Below are 23,948 nucleotides of genomic sequence, written 5' to 3'. Positions count from 1 at the left end.
CTGTCAGCTGTCCAGCCTCAGATGTGTCTGAGTTTGCAGCCTCGGCTTACTCACAGCCACCCATGCAGTGGTACATCCCCCACCCCCACCCATTCATCATCCCACCCAGTCATTTGCCCACAGCGGCTTTGCGCAGGGCTTGTTGGATCCTAGCTGCCGTCAAACTCCAGCCAACCTCGCAAGGGCCCTTGCAGAAGCCCAGACTCAGGGGTAGGGAGAAATCTGCCGTCCACCCCCCTGCATCTTTATTCAAGGGGTCACCACCAGCAGCCCCTGGGTGGCACCCACCACGCTCCCTCCTTGGCCGTAGGGAGCCCCGGATTGCCAGCTGGGCACTGTCTGGTCTGCGTGGGCAGGGTCGGGGGCTGGTGGTGGAGCGGTCGGAGCCCTCACCGGAGTTGTCCTCGTCCTTGCGGATCTTCAGCTTCACCAGGTCCTCACACTGGCGCAGGATTTGTACAGCGTCCTCCATGGGGCAGTTGTCCAGGCGGATGTTGTCGATGGCCAGCAGCTTGTCGCCCGGCTCGAGGGTGCCTGTCCTGCAGGAGCAGGGTGGGGACAGGAAGGAGCCTCGCACACGCAGGCCCCGAGCCCACCCTCGTGGGCCAGCCCCCGGCCCTGCCAGGGGCTCCCCTACCTGTGCGCCACGCTGCCTTTCTTGATGTCGGAGATGACCAGGGGCTCCCCTCGCTTCCTGCTGGCCGCTGGAGGGAAGGAGCCATGAAGCCCACCTTTGGTCACCTCAGCCTTGCGGGGCCCAGGAGCTGGGCGTAGACTTGGAGCCACGCGCCCTGCTCCCACAGCTCCCTGGCTGAGTGACTGTGGGCAAATCAGCTCCCCTCTCTGTGCCTCAATTTCCCCTCCGTAAAATGGGGATGAGGCCACAGAGTTCACAGGGACATCAGAGATTAACTAGACAAAGTGGGACAACACCTCCCATGCTCAGCCCACCTCCCAGCAAACAGAGCTCCCTGAGGGGCTGTGTTTGGCTGGTGTCTGTGTCCCCAGCACCTGGCACAGGGCCAGGTCCCAGAACTAGGTGACTTCAACGATTGAGTTCTTCCTTCCCCAATGCAGAGAATGCTGGCTGCCATGGCTCACAGCAGGATCCTGCTGGGGAATGGCTTTTGGCTGAGGGAGCAGCCTCACCCAATAAAATGCCTGCACCCAATGACTGGTTCACGCAGTGCTGCCAAGGCATGGCTCCCAGCCTCAGCTCAGGACAACTCCCGTGGCCTCCCCAGCAAAGAGCTCCCCGTGGGATTGGCCGAGCCCTCTGCTGGGACTACATCGCAGCACAGCTCCTCCCTTTGCCTGGTCCTGAGGCCTCCTCGGCCCACAGGTGTTGATCCTGAGAGCCCTCCTCAATAAGGCCCCTGCAGCTAACTCCTAGCGTGAAAAGCTGTTTCCCGGGGAGCATGATCTAAGACAATGGGTGGCTGAGTTTTCCTGCAGAAAGAATCCATTTGGGCTAATGGGTTTTTCCATGAGTGACCAGGTGTAAGGCGGTCCTTCTAGCCCATGCAGCATCTTTGCAAATGAGACAAAGGTGCCCCTTCTAATTAGTCTGTTGAGAAAATGTTACAAAACTGTAAGTGGGGCTTCCCTGGTGGCGCAGTGGTTGAGAATCTGCCTGCCAATGCAGGGGACACGGGTTCGAGCCCTGGTCTGGGAAGATCTCACATGCCATGGAGCAACTGGGTCCGTGAGCCACAACTACTGAGCCTGCACGTGTGGAGCCTGTGCTCTGCAACAAGAGAGGCCACGATAGTGAGAGGTCCGCGCACCGCGATTAAGAGTGGCCCCTGCTCGCCGCAACTAGAGGAAGCCCTCGCACAGAAACGAAGACCCAACACAGCCAAAAATAAAATAAATAAATAAATTTAAAACAAAACAAAACAAAAAACCTGTAAGTGTACCTTGAATGGGCACCTTGTGTCCTGTACAACCTGGGCAACTGCACCTGGTGGCCCTGCCCAGAGGTTCCTGGGCTGGAAGAAGCTTCTCCCCTTCAATTGCTTAAACTCCCACCGCCACGGACTGCAGGGTCCGGGGCAGGAAGGAGCTGCAGCAGCAGCCCTTCTGGACAGTTACCCCTCCGGGGCGTGATGGGGAGACGGCAGGAGATGAAGTCAGAGGACTTCGGATTTTCCTGAGTGAGATGCAGGCTGGGGAGGGTTCTGACTGTTCCCATGCTTATGTATTCTACCTTTCTCTTTCCATTCTGCAGTCCCTCACTTTCATTCCTTTGACAAACATGAATTAAGCACCTACTGTGTTCTAGGCCTTTTCTGGGCCCTGGGAATACAGAGGCAAACAGAAAACTAAACCTGGCCTGTATGTCTGGCGCCTTACAAACCACTTAACTACCCATGGAGACTAAAAAGGCCAGGAGATTCCCATTGTGCAGAACGGGAAACCGAGGCCTTGAGAAGCCTTGCCTAAGGACACACAGCTGGGCACTGCGGTGGAGGAAAGCCACGTCAGCCAGCCCTCCCTCCCACCCAGAGCCTTCCCTCCCGGCCAGGTGCTGGGCGTTTTCTCCGGGCAGGCGGAGAGCGTGCGGGGAGGGGACTCACAGCTGATGGTGATGCCCAGCTCCACGCCACGCCTCTTGGGCAGCTTCACGTGGAAGGTGCCGCTGCTCGGGATGACGGACTCTGGGTGCAAACACACACACACCCACGTGAGACTCAAGGGAAGGGCCTTAGGGAGTCCCTGACCCACACCCATTCTGGTCCAGTGGGGAGGGACCCCAAACAACCCCATCCTGCTTCTTGCACCCACAGATGAGGAAACTGAGGCACGGTGCACTGACTTGTCGGAGACAAGCACCCACCGGGTCGGAGCAGAGTCAGGACTAGAACCCAAACTTCATGGCTGCCGCCCTGCCGGGGGCCCCATGGCCCAGCCCAATCCATTCGGATCCAGCAAGGACTTACTGGGCGCCTCTCACGGGCCGGGCCTCAGCTGGTGCTTTCACACGCTTTATCTCATCTAATCTGAACAACGCCCCTTGTGATAGAGGATTCTATTCACTATTTTACACTGGGGGGAACTAAGGGTGGGGGAGGAAGGGTCCTGTCCAAAGTCACACTGTCCAAATCACAGAACCAGAATTCTAACCGAGTTGTTTGGGGGTCTTTGCATAAACCCTCACCCCACCCCACCCCCCCAGCTCCTGTTCCACTGCAAAAACCCTCATCAACCCTCACACTGGCATGTGCAATCCCTTCCACCCCGGCCAGTGCCTTTCTCCCACCACTAGTGCCGGGGACACGTTGCAAATGCGGGGAGAAGGATCAGGGCAGGGCGGGAGGTTGCGGGGAGCAGGGTAGTGAAGGGGGGAGCACAGGGTCCCGAAGGAGAGGAGGACGCTCGGGGCACCCACTCACCGGCAACGTCAAACTCCACCTCCAGCACGACCTTGTGGGCCAGCGCCGCGTCCCGCAGCAGCTGGTTGGCTTCCTCCATCGTCCCGTCCTCGGTGGCAATGCCATTGATGGCCAGGATGCGGTCCCCTACCTGCAGCAGCCCACACCTGAACCGGGCAGCCCGGCAGAGAGAAGAGGCCCCATTGGGAGACAGGAGCATTGTGCGGGAGCAGGGCCAGGACCAAGCCTGGGCCCCGCCTCCCGGGCGGGGGTGGAACGCTCAGCTCCTCCCTGTGCCAGCTGTAGATCCTCAGGCAATTTACCACAGGACTCTGGCTAAAGTGTGACCTTGCTGGGCCTCAGTTTCTCTGTCTGTCCAGTGCGGATGATGCCATGCCTTAGGAGATGTATACAGAGGACCCTGGCTTCAAACACACAGGGGTTCACGTCCTGGGTCACTCGAGTTGTGTGACCCTAGGCAGGTGAATCAGCTTCTCTGAGCCTCAGATTCCTCATCTACAAAATGGGGCTGGTAATGGGGCTGACGTGATAGTTGATGAGATACAACTGTGCAGCCCGGCTCGGTGTGTGACTTGGTTTCCCTGGCTGCCGGTAAGCCCCCCACCCCCGAATTGGAGAGTGGAGAGTGGTAGGCCCAGTGGGTTGGGGGCAGTAGGCTCACCTCTCCGCCGGGCTGTCAGGCTCAATAAAACGCACGAGGGGTGGGGAGGACAGGGTCTCGGTGGCGAAGATGCCTCCCTGCAGCTGGAGACCGAAGCCGCTGAGGGGGTCTCCGCAGAGCACGACCTCGGTGGTCTCTGCGTGCACAATCTGGCCGCCTGGCCCCACGGTGCTGGAGGCCAGCGACACTGCGGGGCAGGCAGGCACGGTGCTCAGGGCACAGCCCCAGGGACGCCTTCCTGCCAAAGCCCATCCTCCCTCGGCCCAGACACCTGAAGTCAGAGAGGTGAGTGAGCGGGAGGCCTGACTGGCCCAGGGTGGGGCGGGTTAAGTCGAGGCTCATTCTGAGCCTTGGTTTCCTCACCTGAGCAATGGGATCATGAGTCCCACCTGGCAGAGCTGTGGCAAGGATTAAGGAAGACAGCTCCCGGGACTGCCGTGTTGTAAAACAGAGGCTCCGAGGGTCGGTGACATTATGTCATGTCATGTTGTGTGATGTTATATTGCAACTTATTCTATTATTATATCATATACCAAATATCACATTATATTACTATTAGATATGATAGTATATATTATGCCATTTTTGGTAACAGCTTTATTGAGATACCATTCGGCTACCACAGTATACACCCACAGAGTGTACAATTCAACACTCTGTTTTTAGTATATTGAATATTTAGTACGTTCAAGCTGTACAGCCATCCCCTCACTCAATTTTGGGACATTTTCAATCCCTCAAAGAAACCCTGTTTCCTTTAGTTAATCACCCAAATCCTCCCATCTCTTCCAGCCCTAAGCAACCACTAATCTAATTTCAATGTCTTTAGAGTTGCCTATTCTGGACATTTCATATCAATGGAATCATACTATACATGGTCTTCTGTGTCTGGTTTCTTTCAATTAGCATAATGTTTTCAGGATTCATCCATGTAGCACATATCAAAATTCCCTTCCTTCTTGAAGCTGACTAATATCTCACTGTATGATGATACCACATTTTTTTAATCCATCCATTGATGGACATCTGGGTTGTTTCCACCTTTTGGGTATTATGAATAACACTGTATAAACATGTGTAAATATGTTTTTGGGTGAACATGACATATGTTTTCATTTTTCTTGGGCATTTACTTAAGAGTGGAATTTCTGGGTCATATGATAACTCTGTTTAACTATTTGATATGTTATTTAACATATTTTATTTTATATTCCATATATAAAATACATTTGTATTATTAATATGGATAAGGATATCAATTATTAAATAAAACTTATTGCATTTCATTCTATTAATTATACTGTTGTGTCTTTATATATTATTTTCTTATACTATTATATATTATATATACATTACAATATATGTAACACTTTATTGTTGGGTATATTGTGTTATTATATTTATATTCATTATTTTTTTCACTATTGATTTTTTCACTATTTCATTATTTTTTCACCCCAATGATAAGAGTTGTACCTGGAACATTGGAGGTGTTCAAAAAATTTTATTTAACTAATTAATTGTTATCATCAAGGAAGGGGACAGATAAGGGGTCCCAAGAGTCCCCAGGCTCCATAAGCTCCTGCCTGTGAATGACACTTCTGAATCTTTTCACCTACACAACCCCTGCTTCAGTGGGTGACAAAGGTGGCTGGTGAAGGTGTATTGTATCTCTCATCTGACTCTGAATTCTGTTTCCCTTTTCACCTTGGCTGCCAGGAAGCTCATAACCATATTTAGTGCCTTTCAGGTGCCAGATGACTTATATTTCTCTCTTCCCTCACCTAGTTCAATCTTAAATGGCCCAGTCTGACCTTCCATTCTTTCTGGAGGCCTCCCCAACTCACATGGAAGAAGGCTGGGAATACTTTCAACATCAACAAAGGAAAGATTCTTCCCAGGAAAGATTTCAAAATTCTGGGCATTCTTGTGACTTTTGCTACTTCCACATGTTTCCTGCGTTATCATTCATTACTATTTGTCTTTACATTTATTCATTTTTAAAAATACTTAAATACCTTCATTTCAAAAGGAACTATAGGGCTTCCCTGGTGGCGCAGTGGTTGAGAATCTGCCTGCCAATGCAGGGAACACGGGTTCGAGCCCTGGTCTGGGAAGATCCCACATGCCGCGGAGCAACTGGGCCCGTGAGCCACAATTACTGAGCCTGCGCGTCTGGAGCCTGTGCTCCGCAGCAAGAGAGGCCACGACAGTGAGAGGCCCGCGCACCGCGATGAAGAGTGGCCCCCACTTGCCACAACTAGAGAAAGCCCTCGCACAGAGACAAAGACCCAACACAGCCAAAAATAAATAAATTAATTAATTTTAAAATAATAATAATAGTAATAAATACTCCCTCACTCAACCTGATGTGGTCTCTCCCTGCTTGGAACCCTTAGCCATTTGTTAAAAAAAAAAAAAACTTAAAAAAAAAATAAAAAGGAACTATATATAGTGATCATAAATAAAGAGAAATGTTTATAAGCAAAAGTTAAGTAGAAATATATATCTAATAAAACTAAAAATTACTACACTCTGGATGGCTAGTTTCAGGCCTCTGTGTCTCCTTCTTAGGGAAAATTAACAAATGTCAGAGAGGTGGTAAAGACAAAGTAACCACACCCTGGAATGGATCAGAGGGCTGAAGGAGAGAAAAATGAAATGGAGTTACTGTGAGACCTTCGTGCAAATCTGAAAAGGCATCCTTTCCTCAAGACACTTTGCCACCACCTGCTGGGAATTTTTCATAATAAAAATACAAGACAAAGTGTACAAAGTAACTGTCACCCCTCAGGTGTGCCCTTGTGCAGTGCACAACCTGCCCAACCATCCGCAGCAGCCTGGTGTACCACGCATGCTATTTAATGCCCCCCACCCACCCCTGGCCCTGCCCTGCCCCAAATACCCCATACCCTTTGGCAAATCTCTCTCTCAGGCACAGAGGCAGCCCAGAGGGGAGGGAAGAGACCATGGCTTACACGAGCTCTTGTGTTCTCTTCTTCGCTGCCTCCTCCGCCCCATTGTGGTCCGGGGGCTCATGGGCTGGGATCCGCGAGGAAGGGTGCTGGGATTGGTGCAGGGAAAGGCGTGGTTCAGGGTCGGCGAGGAAAAGGGAGATGAGGACAAGGCTGGGGGAGATGAGAGCACAGAACCATGAGCCCCAGCAGAGCCCTCCACCCTGCCTCAGGGAGACACAGGGATGCCTTCCCCCCTCCACCACGCTCGCTGTGTGACCTCTGCAATCCAGTCTCTCCCACTCTGGGCCTCAAAGCTCGCAGGGTTTTCACAGACCTGGTGAAACCCAGCTGCCAGACAGGGGCCCATCTCGTCACTAATGTGTGAGGTGATGCTGCGAGGGCCCCTGACTTCTCTGAGTCTTGGCTTCCTTCCCTATAAAGCAGGCTCAAGCCCCTCCCTAGGAATAGGGGAGAGTGACAGCGGGGAGGGCACTTTACATCGGCTCTGGTCCTGGCTGGCAGGGGTGGCCCAGGTGGGTGTCCTGCAGTGGCCGGGCCGGGGGCTGTGGCAGGAGGGCACGCAGGGGTCCCAGCGATGTGGCTGCTCGCTCCTCTGCACCTTCACTGTGGCGGAGAAAGAGGAGAGACAGACGTTGGGGGCTGAGCAGGTCTAGATCACCACACCCCTGAAGGATGAGCTCCTGTCCACACAATGAGGGGAGGAGAGCAGGAACAGAAGATCCAGAGTTTCCCGAGCCAGGCCAGGCATTCGAGATCTTGCCCGCACGTCCTGGATGCCCATCGTGTGCCGGGCACTGTGCTCAGGGCTCAGCCCGAGAGGCAGGAACAGGAGAGGGAAAGCTGGCCCAGACCAAGGCCCACAGCTGGGAGGTGCTGGAGGAGCAGGACGTGAACCAGGCTGACTGGCTTTGGAGCTCAAGAACTGACCGGTCAGCTCCGAGGAGTGCAGTTTGCAGACGGTGACCAGCTGCAGCACCTTCGGAGTCTGCCGCAGTGCTGCGGCCTGGGCCGGGGGCTGAGCACGCAGGGCACCAGGGCCTGGCATTTCTGCCCCACGCTGGGCTCTCGGGGGCCACCTGGGTCCCTGTTGGGTTGGCCCAGGCCTGCCCGGACCTGCATTGCGGTCTGAGGCTGTTCCCGCTTCCTCCCCTCCACCTTCCACAGGCCTCAACCCCAGCGAACTCTTTACTCCAGCTAAGCATCTGCTTCCCAGGGGACCCCGCAGACCCTCTACCAGATCCTGCCCCCCTCACATCCCCAGCCTACCCTTCCTCCCCACTGCCCCAGGCCCTGTACTGGTTCTTCCTTCTGCTGCAGGACTTGCGGGGGGGATGTCCAGCCTGGTGCAACATGTTCTTGGAGGGATGGGTGAGGTCTCGGTGATCTCAGCCCATTGATTCTGCCTCCCTGTTTGGTGCCCCCAACCCCACCTGGGGGCTGGGCCACTTCTGGGGCCAGCAGCCGGGTCCAATCCTGGCTCCATCACTGACCAGCTGTGGGACTGGGACAAGTCACTTAGCCCCTCTGTGCCTGTCATATCTGTAAACTGGGACAAAGACAGTGGCTACTTCCTAGGGAAGCTGGGAGGATCAGAATGAGTTAGCACGTGTGACGTGCTTACAGCAGTGCTGGGTGCTTAGCAGAGGCTTGTTCAGTGAGAGCCAGGGGGACTGTCAGCAGCTGTGTGCTCTCGGAAGGACCTGCCCTGCCGGGAGCCTCAGCGCCTCTGTACCAACCTTGTAGACTTGTCATGTGGGTGAACCCAGATGACCCGTGGGAAGCCCAGGCACCACAGCAGGGGGTAGGGGACCAGGTGACGGTACTTCAAGCCCCAAAGCCTCCTCTATCAGCCCCTGCTGTGGCTTGTCGGGATCCTTACCGACCCTGGCAGAGACCAGAGATGCCGGTCCCCGCACATCTGATCTGCAGAATTTGTCTCTTCTGGAAGATCGGGCTTGCAAAGGGTGGGGCAGGCAGACTCCATCCTCGCCCCCCTCCCCAACTGTGCCCCAAGGGCTGGAATTCACAGCCTGACCACCTTGACCAAGCCTGTGCACTCGGGGTCCTGACGCCTATTTACAGATGAGGCAGCTGAGGCTCAGAGAGGCAAAGCACCTGTCCAGCTGTTAGGGACGAAGCTGGGATGTGAAGTCGAAACCCAAGGGTTAGGCTGCTGGAAGCACTTGCCTGCCCTGAGCAGGAGGCTGCCTTCCTACGACCACCCTCCACCCTGCCCCAGGCCCCCGCTCTGCCCTCTGGAGCCCCAGACCATCTGCTCCCTCTGCTCTTAGAACTGCCCAGCGCCTAGGTCCCTGGTCCAAGCTGGGAGCCCCCGACTCCACACAGGGGTGGCTCTAGGCCCTCCCTGACTGCTTGGCTGCCTCCTCTGGACGTGCCGAGGGCCCTGAGCTGAGTCCAGGGTCCAAACTCTGAGTAGCACAGGGCACAGAAGGACTGTCCCCTCCCTTGTTCTAGCCCTTATACTTCTATTAATGTAACCAGTGATGGAACTAGCTTTTGGGCCATCCATGCCAGCAAACTGTCAAATCAAACACCCAAATTGTTTATCTGCCCCACCTCCCCACCCTTAGCTGCTGTACTTGACAGTTCGAGCTTCCCTGTGGGAATGGACATTTGTTCCAGTAAATTTTAGCCTTCCTGGGGATTTGGTCCGTTAGCCTTCAGGTTTGAGCTCTGAGGTCTCCCAAGGGGACCCACCTGCCTCTGAGGGCTTCAGGGGCCGCTGACTCTGGGGCGCAGGTAGGATCTCCAGCTGCACTTTCTCCGACACGCTAGCCAGGAGCTTGGTGGCCTCAAGCAGCGAGCAGTGTTCAGTGCTGGTGCCATCGATGGACAGGATGCGGTCTCCGGCATGCAGGGCCCCACTCCTGGCCGGGTCAGGGAGCAAAGGGGGAGGCTGGTCCAGCCAGACAGAGCTCTGGGCGGCTCTCCCCCTGCAGCCCCCACACCGTGGCAGCTCTCAGTGGGTGCCCACCTGTCCACCACACTGGCCGGCTTGATGCGGTCGATGGTGATGACTGGCTTGTTCCAGTGGGAGCCGGTGGTGAGCGAGATCCCCAAGGCGGACCCTGGCGTCTTGGTTATTTCCACTATCAAGGGCCCTGAAGCGTTGGCCACTGTGTCTGGTAAGTGGAAGGAAAGAAGAGTTTGAGATGCAAATATTGAGCACCTTCCTCCATCTCGACTTAATCCTCACTGCCAGGGAGGGATCACTGCACCCACTTTATAGACAAGAAAACTGAGGTGCGTGGAGGCAAAGACCTCGTCCAAGGTCACACAGCCACTCAGAAGCAGATGAGGGGCAGGAATTCAGGTCTCAGGGGCTCTGAGCCCAGGCCTTTGCTGGACAATATTAATTTGCTCGCATATTATTCGAGAGCCGACTGAATACACGGAACTGTGGGTTTCACTACGAGCCTTCCCCCTTTCAGAAAACGGCATCCCATTCACCCACCCAGTGGCGGGAAAACAAAACCCAGCTCCTCCTACTCTCACCCCCACCCCCATGTCCAAACATCAGCAAACCAGGCCAGTGGACCTTCGTTGTATTTCCCGAATCTGACCCCGTCTATCCCCCCGCTCAGCCCCTGGTCCAGCCACCATCACCTTTCTCTCACCTGGACGGCTGCAGATTAGAGGGCATCACCCAGCCTTCCCCATCTCTCTCCCTGATTTTTTTACACACTTATCATCATCTGACACACTCTATATGTGATTTATTGCATCTATTGTCAATGTCTCCCCACCAGAATGTCAGCCCCATGCGAATAGAGACCTCATCTGTGTTGTTCTCAGGTGGATCCCCAGTGCAACAAACAACGCCTGGCAGAGTATTACTACCCAGAGAGGCTCAGAGAGGCTGTGACTGGGCCAGGGTCACACAGCCTTTGCAGTGGTGAGGATCTGTACCCGCTACCCCCTTCCCTCTATCCCTGGGCCTCTTCCTGCTCCAGCCCTAGCCCTTAGGCCCCCAACTCACCTGGAATGGCCACATCGTACTCCACCTGGAAGAGTGCCTCGTGGCTGCACTGCCGCAGGGTGGCCAGAGCAGTGGCGTGGCTGGCCCCGTGCAGCAGGATCCCGTCAACGCTGAGTAGCCTGTCCCCCACCTTCAAGGAGCCCTCCCTGCGGGGTAGGGCCTAGTCAGTCAGCCTCGCCCAGCGCGAGCCAGAGAACAGAGGGAGGGCAGGGAGCGGGTGAAGGAGAAAGGGACAGAGTGGATGAGGGAAGGAATGCACATGTGAGTGAAAGAACCAGGGAGGTTATGTGGAAGCAGCTGAATAACTGAAGTGGGCACTGAAGATGGGGGTCAGGTCAGCTCTGACCCCTCCCAGAGGTGCTTAATAAATTCAGTCCCAGCTCAGCCCTCCAGTGTCTGAGCTGGGGATGCCCTTTGAGGTCACCACCAGGGCCCTGACAGGGTCCTAGCCCTGCCGGGGCACTCAGCATCACGGGGGGCAGTCTGGAGGCTTCAAGCTGCCAGCACAGCGGCCCCTGCCCAGGGTCCCCAGTGATTCTGGGCTGGTGAGAAACGCGCCTGGGAAGGAATTCCACTGGGCCCCAGGGGAGAGGCCTGAGGGGGTTCACCTTGGTTTGGGTCACATCCCAGCTCTGGAATGCCTGCCCAAACAGGTGGCCAAAGCTATTCTGGGAGGTTCTATGAATAACTCATCACAGACCCGTCCCAAGGACAGGTTTAGATTTCTGACAAGGCCATTCCAGGCGTTTCTTAAAATGGCCAGGAATCTCCCGCCGGGAGGTCACAGGGTCAGAAGCTGGGAACTGGGTGTGTTCCTACTCCACACTCTCTCCTCCTGGCGCTTCTGAGCTTCTGAGCGGGGCTCAGGCAGGGCCAGGCTGGCGGCGCAGCCAGGACTGGGGAAGCTGCATCACAGAGGACCACAGTGACGCCGGTCACCATGCCCCACACTTCCTTCACAGCAGCTCGTAGGGGCTGCACTATTGGACCCACTCCACAGACAGGAAAATGAAGGCCAGGGAAGGGGTAACATGAGGCTAAAGCTCACTCTCCATCCCCATCCTACCCCCTGAGACAGCAGGACCTTGGGGAAGAAAGAGCTTGGGGGTAGCTCTCATTTGGGGTTTAGTGCTGGCTCCACCAATAATCCGCTGAGCGACTCTGGGCAGGGGTGTCCCCTGTCTGGACCTCAGTTTGCTCATCTGGAGAATGTGTATGATGTCCCTTCTGCCTTCTTCCTAGGGGAGCTGGGGAAGGGCAGTGCAGGGTGAGGCTGTAAGCTTCATCCCGGCTCAGGCTCACCTGTCGGCAGGGCCGCCGGGCCGCACGTAGGTCAGGACGAGCGGCCGGGACTTGTGCCCGTCTTCATGGGCACCTCCTGGACAGAATTCGACAGTCATCTATCCACTCCCTCCCTGGCGCCTGGAGGCCCCAACCCAGACCTTAAGCAGGCTTCCTTAATTAAATCTGCTTGAGGATTCTGTCTTTGCTATTCATAGTCTCTCCTATGAGATATCAACCGTAAATCCCACCCAGAGTTCGGACAAAAAGTAGGGAATAGGACCAAAGTCCTCTCTCTGTTAAACAGCTTGCTTCCTTTCCTGCGACCTCATCCTATTTCCCTTTTTCCCCTGGTTGCTAGGCAGCTCCAAACTTCATTTTCTGTTACAACTTTTCCCTCTCACTCCCCCCAATCATTTGTTGCTTGGCCAATTTTTCCGTTTAATACTTGATTTTAATGGTTGCTTGGCCAATTTTTCCATTTAATGCTTGATTTTAATGGTTCTTAAAAGTCAGAAGGAAGATTATACATGTATGCAATTCATTAGAGCAAAATAGAACATACATAGAATTGGCATTAGCCTTCCCGTCCCTTGACCCCAAAGGTGACTCTTACACTGACCTCTGAGGACAAAGCCAAAGCTATTGCCCTCCTTGTAGAGGGAGACATCCACTGTCTTTGAAACGATCCCTGGGTTGTTCTCAGGGGCTGGGGAGAAATGGAGGACTCCTTGAGTCCTTCAGTTGCATCACCAAGCCGGCAGATGTCCCCAAAGCTCATTCCAGGAGAGTTGGGTGACCAGTCAAAGACATTACAGGAAGGGTAAATTCCCCTTGCCCCATTTTACAGGTAGGACAAGTGAAGCTTAGAGGCACCCTCTTCCCTAAAAGCCACTCAGTCCACCACTTAGAGAGGGGAAAGGGCCAGCCCATGCTCCCACAGAGATAATGGCAGAACTCAGGCTTGAGCCCATGGCTCGCAGTCTTAGGCCAGAGCTGAATTCCAGACAGTTACTCAAATTTCAAGACTTCAGACCAACTTTGAAAATTCAGAGCTAAGCTAAACCCTAGGCCACTGTACTCAGTGCAGCATGGGAGGGCGGGGAACAATTTATTCAGCGACATTCCTAAAACCTTCCCTCCTAAAGGAGAAGCATCTGGAAACTAAATATGCAGGATGACAAGGGGTTATAAGCAGGTCCCTACCACCTCCTGGTGACAGTGTACTGCAGTTGTAGACAAGGCCCCAGGTGCAGCATGGGTGTTTGTGGCCAGTCTCCAGGTCCAGCCCACCCCAGCTGGCATGATCCCCACCCACCACCCAGGTGTTGGCAAGGAGGCAGCCTTGTCCACCCTTGACCAAGGCAGTGGAGAAAGTTCCCGGTCCAAGGGCACCCACCGGGCGGGGGCAGCTCATACTCCACCTCCAGCACCACACGCTCTCCCACATTCTTGAGCAGAGTGATGATCTCATCGTGGCGGAGCCTGGTTAAGTGGATCCCGTTCACTGACCGAATGTAGTCGCCCACATTCAGCAGGTCACTCCTGGGAGAAACGAGGCCAGAGCACACGCGTGGTAACATGTGCTGGCATTTCATATCTCCCCTCCCACTGAATCCTTATGGTCTCTGGATACCCATTTTACAGATGGGGAAGCTGAGGCTCAGAGAGGTCAGACATGTCCAGGGTCAGATAGCGAGTGAGTTAGGAGAGTGGGGATTCTAACCTAGACCTGCCCGACACCCAGGCCAGCTTTTCCCCTGATGCTGGTCTGCCCGCTTTCCCTCCTGCTGAGGTGTCACCCTCATAGTTATAGCTCTAACCGGCCCCAGACAGCCCACAGAGTGGCCAGATCATCACCTCCTTTGCTATTCCTTAATGCTCTTCCTGGGCCCAGAGGGGCAGTGATAGAGAGACTAACTCCTAGGTTTCATGGAACTCATGGTCCACGGGAGCCCCAGAGGTAAAATAATAGGTGCAGGCAGTGTGTGCAGAAGTGGCACACAGGGCTGTGCCAGCAGAGCCGAACGCCTGCCTCAGCCTGGGGTGCTGGGGGCTTCCCAGAGGCAGTGTGGAGGGATGAATAGGAGTCTGCCAGGAGGATGCCTAGGGAACGGGTCTCTGGGCAGAGGAAACTGCATATGCAAAGGCCTGGAGGGCCCGAGAGCGGTGAGCATGGGATGCTGTGGCCGAGCTGAGTCAGCTCTGGTGTAAAGGGAAAGAAGCAGCCGGGGCCTAGAATCCCAGCCTCCACTGGGGGCCTTCCCTCCACAGACACCAAGCTCTTAGGTGCTCCAGGAAACAGCTGTCTGATTGCTCTGCCGAAGGCCCTAGTACCCTCCTCCACTGCCCCCTGGCCCCTTCCTGCTGTCCCCACTGAGCCCACTTCTCACCTGGCTGCGAGCCCCCCAGGCCTCAGGTTGGAGACCCTGGGCTTCCCATCCTTGTCGGTGCCACCCGAGATGGTCAGGCCCAGCGTGCTGCCTTCCTTCTTGGTCAGCTCCACCATGGTGACCCCTCGGAACTCTTCTGCCGACAGATAGGGGGTGAGTGGGCAGCGTGGGGCAATTCTAGGCCCCCAGCTCCAGGACAAGTGAGGTCAATACTTGGTAAGACCCCTCAGTACCCTTGGCTGCATGACACTCGGTGAAATCATGTCCTTCTTACGAAGGAGGATCAGAGAGGTTAAGTGACTAGTCTAAGGTCACAAAGTGAGTTAGCTGCAGAGCCGATGCTGTCTGACCCCCACCTGGAGCTCTCTATGCTCCAGGACAGAGAGGGGGAAGGACAGGAGGCTGGTTACCTGGAATGCTCTGCCTGCGGCACGCCAGAGCCACATCAGCCCCTGCTGCGTCCTTGCCTCCTTTGGAGTAAGGCCCATCGTCTGCAGGAGAGAAAGAGGGGAAAGGCCCTGAGTTCCGCTGTCATTTCCATCAGGCAAAGCCCTCCTGCCTTGGGAATCTTCTGCTTCGTGGATGTGGCCTGTTAGAGGGGTTCCTTCCTGCCACCAGCTCCACCTGAGTCTCTGCTGGGGGAGCCTCAGGGCTGCTCCCCGCAAGGGCAACTCTGTCTGTGCTCTTGAGTAACGCTCTTTGGAGCACCCACCACAGACTGGGCTCTTCACGACGGTCCAGGGATTAACCATCTCCACAACTATCATTCCACGTATACAGAAAGCAGCTGAGGCTCAGAGAGGGACAACTCGTGCCCAAGGTCGCACAATCCTTGGACAAGGCAGCCTCTGCAAATAGCCAGGACCAGAACCCAGGCGCCTCTGCCCACCCTGCCCCATGCTCCAGGCTCCCTTGACCAGGTTCTTTTTTTCACATTCCTTCTCCAAGTCCCTTCTCAGCCCTGGACTGAGATGGGTAAGGTCAATTGGCAAACGGTCAAGCGGGCCGGCTCTCCCATGCTGCCTCTGGGGCCACCCCTGCCCCTCCGGGCACCTGTACACCCCCAGGCTTCTGCTGCTGTCTCAGGCCTCACCCAAGCCTACACCCCGGCCCGCCTCCCCGCTCCGCCCCCACCCCCATTCACCATTCACCAGCTCTGGGCAGGCCACTCCCTCCCCAGTCCCCTGGCCACAGCAAGGCCTCACTCACAGGACTGTCCCCCTCCTCACTCTTCAGAGGAGGGGGAGAGAAGGGGCTAGGGAGGAAATCAGCCCCAGCAGGGGGCAGAAGCCTCTTATCCCATCCCAGCCATATCCTTTTCACAAGGTGGGGAGGGGCTCAGATTAGCGTTCAGCCAGAGGTGGTGTCAACCTGGGTCAAGATCAGGACACAGCCTGGCCAAGGTCCGGGCTCAGTCAGAACCAGGAATCTACAATCTACAATCTACAGCAGGTTTCTCAACCTCGGCACTATTGACATTTTTTTTTGCTGGATGCTGTACGATGTTTAGCAGCACCCCTGTCCTCTAACCACTAGATGACAATAGCATCCCACCCCAGTCACCACACCAAAAATGACTCTAGACAACCCACATGTGCCCTAGGGGAGCAGTACTGTCCCCCCCACCCCCGCCCTGCCCCTCATTGAGAATCGCTGTTTTAGAGTCGGGGTGGGGCTCAGGCTGGGTCAGGGTCAGGTTCAGCTTGGGGTCAAGGCTGTAGCTCAACCTGGGTCCAAGGAAGCCTGAGAACCTTCACCACCTGCAGCTCTAACCATTGAGAAATGGCTTCTCCAGACCGGGGATCGCCTCCCTTAGCTTTGCCAGAAGGTGGGAAATAACGAATCATTTCCAGGACCCCGGGAATTGGCCCCCAGCAGCTTTGCTCACCTCCTCCACCCCCAGGCCCTGTGTTCACATCCGCAGCCACGGATTCAGGCAACATCCCATTAAGTATAATGCCTCCTATTACGGTTCCCTAATTCGCACCTCATTTAGATTCAACAAGGCGTTTCTGAGCTAATAAAATTAAAAAGACTGGGTTCTATCAACTGTGCGACAGTGAACGTCTCTGGTATTTCATGTGGGCAACTCTGGAATTAAAATCTGTCTTATCCCATGCAAATTAGACTCTGCCACTGGAAAATCCTTCTCTCCCGGGCTGTCCTGGGAAGACCAGAGATAAGCTTGCTGGCTCCAAGTTTAGGAGTCTGGAGGTGGGGGAGGGGGAAGATTATCTCCTAAGGACAAGAAAACAGAGAATCAAGTTTGCCAAATTCAGAGCCGTAGAATCCCAAAGAATGGAGGGGAACAGCCGTGGGTTAATGCTGATTCTGAAGCAGAGGGTGCGGGATGTTGGCTGCTGAAGCAGAACACCCATTTCCTGGGGTGTCTCTGTGGTGTGTCTTCAACACTACCTCTCTGCCCCTTCCTCATCCCAATATTCAAATTTTGATCCAGTGAATGACACGGTGCCAAATTGGGCTGCGATGGCACACTTGGCACAGCTGAGATGTGGGGTCTGCTGCCTTTCGGCTCAGCTGTCAGACAGGCCTGACTGTGTGACGATGCAAACCAAGACTCATACAACTGTGCGCAGAGTCAGTGGGCAATAAGTGAGGACTTGAGAGACTCTTCTGTAGAGAAGGCACGTGCATTTTAGGGTGTGGACTTGATGACCTCTCTTGGCAGTAGAGGCCGCTCAGGATAGCTGATGGCCAGATAAGGGGCTTCTGGATATCTAAGACCCCTGCCACATTCAGAAAGGCACCCATAAGGAATGCTACAATGTCTGCTGATGCTTGTTCAGAGGGGACAGTGCCCCACTCTCACAAACATCCTCAGGTCAGGGGGAAACAGGCAGCATTCAAACCAAGAACCAAGGCAAGGACAGAATTACTAGTTAACCGTGTGACTTGAGTCTCTGTTTCTCTATCTGTAAAATGGGGGTGTCTCCCCCTATCGCTGGCTCCAATCAGCCCAGGCATGAGAATTTGAGGGAATTATTTTATTTATAGAAAACCCCAGGAGGGTTCGGACCCCAGTCCTCCTCCCTCGGAGAACATGCCTGCTCACTCCTGCTCTCTTTTTTGTTCTGGGACCTGGTAATTATATGCTTAGAGATGAAGGCTTTTCAAAAACATCTTTCCCACCAATTTTCAGCTGGAAACGTGCATAAAAAACAGAGATATTTTTATCCGAGTGGTTTTTTTCCTGTCTCCTCCTTCCAGCAATGGGCAATTATGAGCTTTTGCCTTCAGTCAATCTGTCCTGTAAGAACTCGCTTCAGAGGGAAAATCATTGCGCAGCAGTGCCAAACCATCCGGCAGACTCAGGCTGGGCAAGTTGGGGGAGCAGGAGGGAGAGACGCCGTGCTGAGCACAGACAGTACACCTGGTCCCTGGCCCCCAAGCTGCAGCCCGGGAGGATGGGTTTCTTTTTTATTTTATTTCTCCTGAAAGCATTGCTAATTTGCCTTCATTATCTCTGTTTCTCTGGAGCCCCAGGGAGCCACTGAGCTTTGAGAAAGGGAAAAAGGAAGTCAGCCCCTGGCCAGGCTGCCTTTGTCAGGGTCCCGCCTAAGCAGGACAGGGGCTTGGGAAGCAGGGGCTGGGGAGGGCCTTCGATGGGGGCGTGACTGATGCCTGGCTCTGCGGGCCTCCAGGAGGGAGCGTTCAGCATCTGAGAGGGGCCACTGGGAAAACCAGTGCCCGGGAGGCTCAACTTGGGCTGAAGAGAAAATAACCGCTCGACAGAAAGCCAGCAGCAGGGCCAGCCGGCCCGAGTGCCGCTGGGGAGAAGGGGGCCCCCAGTCGCCCCTGGGTCCAACCACAACTGCACACAGCGGCCCATTGCTGCTTGCACTCCTACAAGTGATCAGCCAATCCTGGCTGGGTCGGCCCCACCTCCGAAGGCATCTCTGGCTCGATGGAAAGGGAAGGATGGGCTTTGGATCCTAAATCTGCTGCCGACCGGCTAAGGGATCTGGGACAAGTCGCTTCTCCTCTCTGAGTCTCGGCACAGTGGGTGGGCTAGTGCCCACCTCATGGGCTGGTGGGAGGCATCAGCGAGGTTATGTGGTACACAGAGCCAGGACACACGGAAGTTCTCTCCCTGGCCCTTTTACTCACCTCGTTAGAAAGATTTTCCCATTAGTAATGGTAACAACTCCTCCTGATTAAGTGCCGGTGCTGTGCTAGGTGCTTCACAAGCTTTGTCTCATGTATCCCCATCACCTTCTGAGGTGGGATGATAGTTATTTCCATTTTACAGATGGTGGAGCTGAGGCACGGGCAGGTTAGGTGACTTCCCATTGTAAGGGGCAGGGTCAGGATTTGAACCCAGGCCATATTCTAAGAAATTTTAAATTATTACCACTTTATCCTCATGATAATCTTACGTCGTGGGTGTCATGATCATCCCCACATTATAGATGAGGAAACTGAGGCACAGAGAGGTTAAGGGAACTGCCTAGGGTCACACAGCTCCCAAGTGGCGGAGCCACGGGCCCCCTCCTGCCTTCTCCCCTCACCCCATGACAGTCCTGGGGGGACTCAGGGGTAATGCCTGTGGCCCTCCCGGCAGCAGTCACGGCTCCTTTGGGCACTCCTGACCCACTGAATGATCGCCCTCTGGCCATGGCGGGCTGGACCGGGTCAGACAGCTGGATGGAGAGGCATCAAAGCCGGTGGCAGGCTGACCTCGGAGTGACAGCTCTGATTTCCGTAGAAGACAGGCCTCCCCAGAAGCCGTGAAGAGATCGGCTCGGCCACGGGGTGACCCTTGCTCTGTTCAATGCATGTTTTTAAGGGAAACAAAAAGAAATATATCAATAGATTTAAAAAGCAGACGCCTGCTTCACGTGGTGCCAAGGACTGAAAAAAAAAAAGACTGACAAAGGAGTCGGGGGCTTGGCCCGCCCAGTGCCAGGCCTGCTCCAAGCACTTGACCAGCACTGACATGTTTAACTCTTCTGCGAGCTCACTAACAATCCCATTTTACAGACGAGGAGACTGAAGCTCAGACACGCCACTCAGCTGGGGAGCTGCAGAGGACAGACTGGAATTGGTCTTTCTGGCCCCCAGCAGACCACATCCTTAATCCTCAGCTCTGCTCTCTCCCTCCAAACACAAGGGAAACAGACCCCAAAAGAGGGGTACCCAGGGAGGCAGCACCGGCCCCCAGGAGGCCCATGTTAGCGCTCGGGCACCCATAGGCCGGACACGACCAGAGAGGTTGCCAGCCCTGCAATCCCTCTTCCACAAGGCGTGCAGGGCTCCCGGCACTGGGCCCTGAGCCCACGCTTGGGCTGACACCCCCCTCCATGGGACCACGATGGCCCCAACGTCAGTGGGGTGGGGATGCAGGCTCCAGAAGGGCCATGGCCTTTTGGGTCTGTGCTCTCCCACGTCCCTCTCAAACCCACAAAACTGGGTCACCAACGGAGCAGTGAAGACTCAGTTCACCCGGCGCAGAATAAAATCAAACGTTCTCCCCACAACTGACAGTCCCCGGGCCTCCCTGACCTCACCTCCTAATGCTCTTTCCTGGGCTGCCTCCACTCCGGTGTGCTGGTCTCCTCGCCGTTCCACACACCAGACTCAAGCTCACCTCAGGGCCTTTGAACTGGCTGTTCCCTCTGCCAAGAATGCTCCTTCCCAGACACCCACAAAACCCCCTTCCTCACCTCCCTCAGGAACCTGTGGAATCTTCACCTTCTCATCTTTCCCAAGCGGCCTGTTTGAACTTACACCTGCACTCCCAACACCTCCAGCACTTCCCATCGCCTTCCTTACCTAGCAGACCTCACTTTTTTTTTTCTTTTAACTTAGTGATCTTATTTCCTATCTGCCCCTTCCCACTATGATGTCAGCCCTGGGGGGCTGGGTTTTTGCCTGTCTGTTCACTGCTGTTTTTGGCATGGAGAGTCTGGCACACAGTAAATTCTCAGTAAATCATGTGAAATTCAATTCCCACTTACAGATTAGGAGAATGGGGATCAAACAGGTGGAATGAGTTGCTCAAGGTCATAGAATCAGGAAGAGGCAGAGACAGGATGCAAACCCAGGGCTCCCTGGGTCTGGAGGCCTTGGCCTCCGTGGTCTGGGAACTGGGGTTTCTCCCACAGCCATGGCCCTGAGGAGGTCAGCCCTGCCAGAAGGTCCAGGTGGTTCTGGTGAGGGCCCCCCGGAGGAGTGGGCAGCTCAGGCCATGGCAGAAGTACCCTCCCACCCACCCCGACACACACACACCCTGTCTGAGCCTTCCCAGGAGCTGGGAACAAAGACCACTTTGTGGCCAGGAATCAGAGGATAGTGGACACTGTGGGGCATGGGGGTTTCCTGCCCAAATCTGCTTTCAAGCCTACTGTGCACCCCAGCCCCGGTCACATGTCTTCCTGCAGGGGCTCAGGGTTAGTGGGGTGAACAAGCCTCCCAGGACCAAGACAGCATGGCCAGGGCATGGGCCTGAGAAAGGACTCGTGCTGGCAGAGTCCCTCGGGGAGGAGAAAGGGCCCTGGGCACTGTGCCCCACTGGCCCCAAGCCCCAGCCTGGCTCTCTCTGAGGAGCACTGCATGTGGCCTGACTGCTCAGGGTCTCAGCCTGCTCTGTGAAATGTGGAGGGTGCAGGGAGTGGCCACCTGTTGGGAACGTTTGCTGAAACTATTGGAAACAGGTTCTCTTTCCTTGAGGAGGATCAAGCTGTCTGACCATAAGCTCTAAGGTACTAGGGGCCCTCTGGGAGCCTCAAGGAGAGGAGTCTGCCTGGAAATAAAGCTCGCCTAAAAAGAAGCAGAGACCTGGAGTCCTAATCACGCTGAGCACCTGGATCCCACTGTGCCTGAAGCTCCACCTTTAGACTTTTCTTTAAAAAAGCCTCAGTGCTGACACCAAGTGAGACAGGTGTGATCATGAAGCTCTGTGACCTGGGGAGGAGACTAGGGTGGGGGCTGCAGGGGTGAGGGTGGGGGTCAAGGAAGTCATCAGAGAGAGAAAAAGCCAGGGAGATCATGAAGGGCCTTGAATGCCAGGATAAGAAGCTGCGATCAAACCTGAGTTTTTAGCAAACTCCCTCCTACAGCAGCATGGAGGTGGGGTGCGGTGGGGGGTGAGGGCCAGGAAGCCAGGGAGGAGACTGGGGCTAAGGTCTAGGCAGGCGATGCTGAGGTCTGAGCCTGGGTAGAGGGGGCAGCACCATGAGGAAGAGGAAGACAAAGACACCTCCTTGGCGGTGCCCCAGGTGAGGTCTCCAGGGCACTGCTGCCCTTGTGGCTCTGACCACTGCAGGACGAGGTGACCCCATTTCCTGGGCCTGACGTTGAGAGGACAGATGTGCCCAAGCCAGGAGGGCAGTGGAGTCACCAGGAAGGGGCAGGGGCAGACCACATGGGGTCAAATCCCAGCTGTGCTACTTCTAGCTCTAGCCTTGGACAAGTCACTTAACACCTCTGTGCCTCAGTTTCCCCAACTGTAAAATGGGGAGAATAACAGTGCTGAATACACAGTGGTGTGAGGATTAAACGATAAAATGCACAGAGAGAGCTCCGGACAGAGCCTGGCACAGAGTAAGGTCTCAACAGCTGTCAGCTACTATTATTAATCACATTATTATGATCTGGGGACCTAGGGGTAACCCTGTCTCTGTCCTCTGTGACAGGCGGGGAGGTGGGAGCCTAAGTTCACGGGCCCTCGGAAGCATGGTTGGGGGAGCTCTGCTATAAAAGTCATCTGGGGGCCAATCCCGGCTCAGCCACTATGGGCCTTGGTCAGCCACTGGCCCCTCCGAGCCTCAGCTTCCCATCTGTCTGTCCACTGGGACCACAGTCCATACCCTTGGAGCTGCTGCAAGGAGGTAACACCAGGAGTACATCGACTATGGGAAGGCATTGACGGGACGGCCCAGGACACGGAGTGAAGGGTGACCTAGCCTGCCCCAGAGCCCCTCCCAGGGTCCCAGCCCTGGGCCCACCCAGGAATATGGCAGCTGAGCAACACCTGTCCCCTCTGCATTCCCAGAGCCTGAGGCTCACCGACCAGACAGCACGAGGCCGGGGCCTCTGCCTCCTGCCATGAGCCCATGTAGGAGCTCCCCCCAGAGCACCCTGACCAGGGAGCTGGCGCCCACAGCTCACGCAGGGGCAGGACGCGCCTCCCTGGGGCACGCCTGAGGCAGGAGCGCTGCCCTCTGGCCGTGCCGTGCAGGACAGCCCAGCGGACTCAGTCCCCGCAGCCACGGTCAGACAGACAGCCCTCTCCCCTGTCCACTGGCCAGGTGTCCCACGCCTGCCCTCCCTCCAAGCTCTGGGTCTGGGAGTGGCTGTCCCAGGCTTCGCCATCCCAGGCCCCTCTCTGGGTGGCAGTTCCAGAGGGTTCGGCCCCGCCACTCTGCCTACTGGTCCCCGTTACTCACCCGCCTCTCCAGGGGTCTCCCGGCTGAGCCCACACAGCATGTCTGCTCTTTTCTCCCCGGTGCCACTGACTCCCTTGGGAGCCAGGGAGGGGCTATGGGAGGGGAGCTCAGAGCTCCCACTGGCTGGGCAAGAGTCCACCCACTGCAGCGGGCGGCTCTCTGCTTAAAGGGGACACGGCCCTTGTCACGGCTGATCCTTGGATGGGGTTCAACACCCCCCCCCCAGCCTGAGTCTGGGCAGGGGTCTTTGAAGATGGCAGGCCTCCCCCAGGGCCCGCAGGCAGACAGACCCCTGAGGCCAGCTCTGCCCCTAACTCGCCCTGGGTCTTTGGTAAACGATTGCCTCCCAGCCCAGACTCAGTTTTTCTACCTGGAAAAGAGGAACAGGGCCTTCCAAACTTTTTTTTTCCTTTTTTTAAGTAGCAGATTCCAACAGAATCTTGCACAGAATTCCCAGGACATAAGCCAGATAAAACACAGCCGTGGAACGATGCCAGGGTGTGTCTCAGTTTAGAAATCCTTGCACTCGGAGTCCCTTGGGCCCTTCCACTGAAGTTCCAGCTACCTCTCCCAGGCCTCGGTTTCCTTTCCTGTAAGGTGGGACTTGGGGAAGATCAGCCCAGCAGCCTGTTATCCAGAGCATCCCCCAGCTCTGTGGGAAGACAGAGCAAGCTGTGCATCCTGGGTTGATGGGCAGGGGCAGCTGGTCACAACTCCAGCCCCAGCTGGGCCTCAGCCCAGCACACTCCTAGCTTCCCCCGCACTAGCTCAGGATGACCCTGACGGACACCCAGGGCCCCTCCTCCAGCTCTCTAGCTGCTCCTGCTCTCCA

The 23,948-nt window shown here is 55.5% G+C and overlaps 1 protein-coding gene across 6 annotated transcripts in view; it reads right to left on the bottom strand.

The window, feature by feature from the left end:
* The window catches only part of GRIP2 (glutamate receptor interacting protein 2), a 51,601-nt gene extending 28,423 nt beyond the window's left edge, over positions 1-23,178 (bottom strand). For 4 of the 6 annotated variants that reach the window (XM_059940451.1, XM_059940454.1, XM_059940456.1 and 1 more), the window contains exons 1-16: positions 23,117-23,178; positions 15,119-15,199; positions 14,709-14,844; positions 13,715-13,860; positions 12,938-13,024; positions 12,337-12,412; positions 11,035-11,180; positions 10,030-10,177; positions 9,753-9,922; positions 7,512-7,637; positions 7,035-7,184; positions 4,057-4,243; positions 3,396-3,541; positions 2,580-2,660; positions 638-704; positions 394-539 (exon numbers count right to left, since the gene is read on the bottom strand). In XM_059940451.1, the coding sequence (XP_059796434.1) occupies positions 394-539; positions 638-704; positions 2,580-2,660; positions 3,396-3,541; positions 4,057-4,243; positions 7,035-7,184; positions 7,512-7,637; positions 9,753-9,922; positions 10,030-10,177; positions 11,035-11,180; positions 12,337-12,412; positions 12,938-13,024; positions 13,715-13,860; positions 14,709-14,844; positions 15,119-15,199; positions 23,117-23,156 (1,933 nt within the window). In that variant the 5' untranslated portion in view covers positions 23,157-23,178. The remainder of the gene's footprint in view (positions 1-393; positions 540-637; positions 705-2,579; positions 2,661-3,395; positions 3,542-4,056; positions 4,244-7,034; positions 7,185-7,511; positions 7,638-9,752; positions 9,923-10,029; positions 10,178-11,034; positions 11,181-12,336; positions 12,413-12,937; positions 13,025-13,714; positions 13,861-14,708; positions 14,845-15,118; positions 15,200-23,116) is intronic. The other 2 variants (XM_059940452.1, XM_059940453.1) reach the window with 2 other exon arrangements.
* Between the last annotated feature and the right edge of the window lie 770 nt (positions 23,179-23,948).

Source organism: Balaenoptera ricei, chromosome 11 (genome assembly GCF_028023285.1).
Source record: "Balaenoptera ricei isolate mBalRic1 chromosome 11, mBalRic1.hap2, whole genome shotgun sequence".
NCBI lineage: Eukaryota > Metazoa > Chordata > Mammalia > Artiodactyla > Balaenopteridae > Balaenoptera > Balaenoptera ricei.
Note: the sequence above shows the minus strand (reverse complement) of the source record. Positions and strands in the feature narration are given on the sequence as shown.